This window comes from Kryptolebias marmoratus, linkage group LG17 (genome assembly GCF_001649575.2).
Source record: "Kryptolebias marmoratus isolate JLee-2015 linkage group LG17, ASM164957v2, whole genome shotgun sequence".
NCBI classification, from domain to species: domain Eukaryota; kingdom Metazoa; phylum Chordata; class Actinopteri; order Cyprinodontiformes; family Rivulidae; genus Kryptolebias; species Kryptolebias marmoratus.
Window position 1 is genome coordinate 19,028,529 of NC_051446.1, and position 5,246 is coordinate 19,033,774.

Below are 5,246 nucleotides of genomic sequence, written 5' to 3' on the forward strand. Positions count from 1 at the left end.
GGTTCCAACTTGCATTCAGGCTTTGGTTCCCCGAGCTTCCATTCTGCATCCCGTTCCTAGGGTCCTCTCAGGGGCCCACAAGAGAGCAAAAAATAAAAAAATAAAAAAGCCCCTCCAGTCAGCCGGAGCACAGGGATGCCTGAAAGAAACTGGGTGGTCCAGAAAACCCGGTGTTTCGGTTGTGCCGCTGCCCCCCAGAAGGCGATATGATGTCGGCCGTGGAGAGCGGGGTGTACCACCCGGCCCAGCTGCTCAGCTGGGTCTACATGTCCCTGCAGGAGCCCCCGGGCAGAACTCCGGACGGCTTCAGAGGAGACTCGGAGTCTGCGGCTCAGGACGTCAAGGAGCGCTGCAGCGCGGCGGACTTGGGCTCCAACTATCTGAACAACTTCTTCCATCTCAGCAGTGAGGTACACACAGCAAAAACTATTACTGCAGCTTTGCATGGCTGTTTTGAAAGTTAAAAGCCCCCATCTTTGTTTTTTTTTTCTTCTTGCACATAAAAATTGATCTTAAGAGGCTCATCTTCCTTCTATTTTTTATTTTTTTACATTAAACCTCACCTCGGATCGCAGTGCACTGAGTGTAGTATATGAATATGTGTTTTGTATCCTGGTATAGGACCTGAGTGTGTGCAAACTACTCTGGTGTCAGTGGGCAGGTTGAGAAAGTTCTCTCCCAAGGTTTAAAAATTGTTTCAGCTCACCTTGACTGGCCTCTGCACGGTCAGAGGAGTAACACTGTGACAGCACTCAGTGGCACTTTTTAAACTAATGAAGAACATATAAATAAAAACAGACATTATTAGATTAGATAACTACAACACCAGTTATGAACATAGTAAACATGTCCAATGTTGAAACTAAAGATAACACAAATGTTATTGGGCGAAATCGGGTATGTTTGAATTTTAGGCAGTATCACATCTCAAAAAGTTGGAACAGAGTCATTTTTACTTCCGTGAAACACCCTCTCTTCTTTTAACAACAGTCGGTATACATGCCTAGGAACTGAGGAGAGCAGCTGCTGGAGGTTTTTTTGGGGGGGAAATGTCCCATTCTTGTTTGATACAGGTTTTAGCTGTTCCAACAGTCTTGGGTCATCTGTGCTGGATGGGAGCAATTTGTTGCTCTGAAACCTGTATATATTGTTCTGCACTGATGGTGCCTTTCCAGATGTGTAAGCTGCCCATGCCACAGGCCCTCATGTACCCCCATACCATCAGAGAGGGACGCTTTCGAACTGCATGCCGGTAACAGGCCTGAAGGGCCCTTTCCTTTTTAGTTCAAATGATGTGGTGTCTGTAGTTTCCAAAAAAATAAAATAAAATTTAGATGTGTCAGACCACAGAACAGTTGTCCACTTTGCCTCAGTCCATTTTAGATGAGCTTTGGTGCAGAGAAGATGGCAGCGTTTCTTGATGGTGCTCACACATGATAGAGCTTTAACCAGCATTTGTGGAAACACTTAATGCAGCACTGCCTGAGGGCCTGAAGATCACGGGCATCCACTATTTGGTCTTATCCTTTGCAAACAGAGGAAGTGTTTTGATTATATAATATGCTGTAAATCATCAAATATATCTATATATATTACTGTAGATGATTGAATATTCAAAGTCTTCCCAATTTTTTCTAGAGGAACATTATTCTGAAATTGTTCCTCTATTTTTACATACAGTTTTTGGCAGACGGGTGAACCTCATCTGCCCATCTTTACCTCTCAGAGATTCAGCTTCTCTAAAATGCTCTTTTCACACCCAGTCCTCTTAAAGGCCTGTTGCCAATTTAGCTAATTCATTGCAAAATGCTCCCCCAGCTGTTTTTTGTATTTCTATCCCTTACTTTTACAGCCTAATGTTGCCCCACTGTTCCAATTTTTTTGAGACGCTGCCATAAAATTCAAAATGACCTTATTTTTTTCTACAAAAAAAGGTGCAACTTCTTAGCTACAGCATTTGATGTGTTTACGATGTTTCGTTGTGAATAAAATATTGGTTTATGGAATCTGAATTTTTTTTTTTTTACATTTTACACATTGACCCAACTTTTTTGGAAATGGGGTTGTGGCACATAAATTTACAAACACATGAAAAAAGAAGACGGGATCGAACTGATCTGGTCACTTTACACATCTGCGATGGCAGAGCCAGCTGCCAGTTTGTTGTCTGCGATGCCCTCAGAACAAACAGACAGCAATCTGCAGGCTGGTCCTCATGTTTGCCCCGCGGTGCCATATAGCACCCATCTCCTCCAGATGCACAAAGATGCTGATTATGTCCTGCCAGTGGGACCGGTTAGAGGAATGCATGACAAAGGCATTTTGTTCTGACAAGGAAATGGACACCATTGGTTCACACACAGTAAACACAGTGGAGACCAAACAGCTGCGTAAGAGAGAAAACCCGTTGGGTGCTCTGTCCCCGAGACAAACAAGAGAATCAATCAATGACGGACTGACAAGACATGTTGAACATGCTCTCTTTTTGGAGCCACAACAATAAGTTTTTTGTGAATTGTAAAAGAAAAGAACTTTGTTTGCCGAGCTGAAAATAAAGTAGATGGAAAATAACACTTTCTAAAAAAAAAAACATGAGTTACTAATGTTTCTGTGAAGTAAAAGTTTGCTTTCTCCTCTTTAGAAAATCATGTTGGAAATGTCTTAAGATGTCTATTCAGACTTTTTAAAGCGGGGTTCTGCGGAAATGTTATGAATAATTAATATCTTATCTGTGGTACACAGCTTTGATTTGTCGCAGTTTGGAGATTTACGGCTTAGCTTTGGCTGGATTGAACTGCTAGGCAAGCCGGACTTAAACCAAAGTGGCTTTCTGCCTCTTAAAAACCTCTCCAGTCTCAAAAATTTCATAGTGGTTCATGCAAAAAAACTATTTTATAAACATTGACATTGCTGCCAATATCCTATTACAGTTCTTCTGGCAGAAATATAATGCTTCGGGCTGCGCCAGAAGTGCCACAGCACTATGATCTTACAAATTACCAAATAATTCTTTGTAAATAACCATGTGATGTGACATTGATGGGTTTTTTAAATAGCATTTGCACGAACCCATATGAAAGTTTTGAGATTGAATAGCTGTTAGCTCATCAAACTGGTCAGAATTAAATCAGAAACAGGTTTTATTTGGCGTTTATCTTATTTGGTGTATGTACATTTCACATACAAGGAATTTGACTCCAGTTTTACTCGCTTTTGTACTTGGAAAAAACTCTATTTCTCCAAAACGAGGTCGCTCAAAGAGCTATTTACAACAAGTAAGATGTTACATGTTCATAACCTTTCTACAGAACCCCACTTTAAAAGATCTGGACTAGCCCTTCAACTACTTTTTCAAGACTAGATAAAATTGAATTGATTGGCAGTAATTATTAGCTTCAGGTCTGCTCGAGTTGATGTGTATTTGAACCTTTACGTCCCTGTACCTCTGCTGCCAGTGATCTATCGTCTTGTTTTCTCTTGTAGACCTTGAGTAAAAACTTCTACAAAGGCTCTTCCCCGTACGGATCCCTCAGTAATATCGTAGATGGCCTGAATTCTCTGGCGGATCATTTCTCCGACCTCTCCCTGTCCCCGGAGGCACACAAACCCAGCAAGAGGCCGCCGCCCAACTACCTGTGCCACCTCTGCTTCAACAAAGGACACTACATCAAAGATTGCCCTCAGGTGAGACAGACGGTGACGCTGCACATCAGGCAGGAGCAGATTTGTGACCGTTCCGTCTGAACCAGCTGTGCAGCGTGTGGGCTGGTTAAATTGTTTGACAAATGTTTTACGAAGCTTATGAAGTGCTGCAAGTGAAAGAGAACTACATCAAGAGTATATGGTGACATCTGTGATTATGTTTATGAAAGAAGCTAAGGTTTAACCCCCCCGCTTCCTCACATTTGTTGGCATTTGCCCCAGCTTTTATTAGACAAAATTTTGAGTCTAAATTCCAACTTAAGAATATAATGTTCGCTTTATTATTTTTTTTCTCTGTGCGAAATAGATTCTTCAGCACATGTTTGAATAAATGCACCAGGACCGGCTGGTAATGAGCAGCAGATGCCAGACTGTTTCTCAGAGCAGCGCTTAATGAAAGATGATAGGGTTCTCTGTGAAAATAGGCACGACCTCCCCTCCAAACATAAAAGAAATATTAGCACAGCTTCATGCGCAGCTGTGGCTCCTCGTTGATCAAGTTCAGAAGGAAGAACTTAACAGTTGCCGGGTGTAATGAAAATAATTTAATGAATTGTTGACGCGATGAGTAAAAATAGCAAAATCGGAACTCAAATATCGGCTAAACCTTTGCTTTCTATTACATAAAAACCAGCAAAGTTAAAAGCAAATCTCCCTTGTTGTCTTGCAACAGGTGCAACATTTTTTTTTTTTTTAAGATTTTACAAATTATAATACTGGGAAATGTGAGAATGGAAATCTTTACTTTTTTTCGAAGCAAAACTTAAGACATTTCTTTCTTTCATAACAGGGCACTAAAATAAAATCTAAAGGAAGTAGTTGTAATAGCAAGGATTAAAGCATTTAGGGGCAATATGTAGAGTTAATAATTACACTTTGTAATAGGTGTCTTTTGTCAGCAACAAAACTGAAGAAATGTGTATTTACAGTACATATCATTTTCTGTTTTAATACTTATTTAAAATCAAACTTTTACTCTCTGGCTGTCGATCCTAATTTTACGTCACTTTGGTTGACTTTGTTGTTGTTTTTAAAGTGCTCTATAAATAAAGTGGTATGATATGTGCAGTTTGTAAATCTTGCGTTTCGTTTACCATGAAAGTTGGAATTCGGATCTGGGAATGACATGGCATGTTCCAGGTTCAGGTCAGAAAACCAGTAGGATTTGCTAATTCTGACAAGAACGCGGGGAAATTTGTCCAGCGAGCGAGACCAAAACCAGACACAGAGACAACAGCTGAAGGTAGGTGTGTTTATTTACAGGTGAATATTATCTATAGTGCGTTCTTCGTGGAGAAGGTCTGGAAAACAAGAGGAACAGGGTGAGTCTCGGGTACCAATCCTACTATCAGCTGAGCACTGCAAGATGGCTTAATAATTGTTCTTTTGGTCTTACAGGTCCAGGAGGTGTCCAGCGGCGAGGAGGAGATGAAGGAGGTGTTCAGGTGATCCAGGAGTCGACAAGCCAGTAATCCTGTCCAGGTGAGTATCCAAGTGTCCGAGGTAAGTATCCGTAGCTCTGTGACGTGGCAAAGAATCTATAA

General features: G+C 41.1%; 1 protein-coding gene across 1 annotated transcript in view; it reads left to right on the forward strand.

Annotated features, from left to right (window-relative positions):
• The window catches only part of LOC108248892 (zinc finger CCHC domain-containing protein 24), a 29,841-nt gene continuing 24,595 nt past the window's right edge, over nt 1-5,246 (forward strand). Inside the window, exons 1-2 of the mRNA XM_017437939.3 lie at nt 1-410; nt 3,484-3,684. Of these exons, the coding sequence (XP_017293428.1) occupies nt 207-410; nt 3,484-3,684 (405 nt within the window). The 5' untranslated portion in view covers nt 1-206. The remainder of the gene's footprint in view (nt 411-3,483; nt 3,685-5,246) is intronic.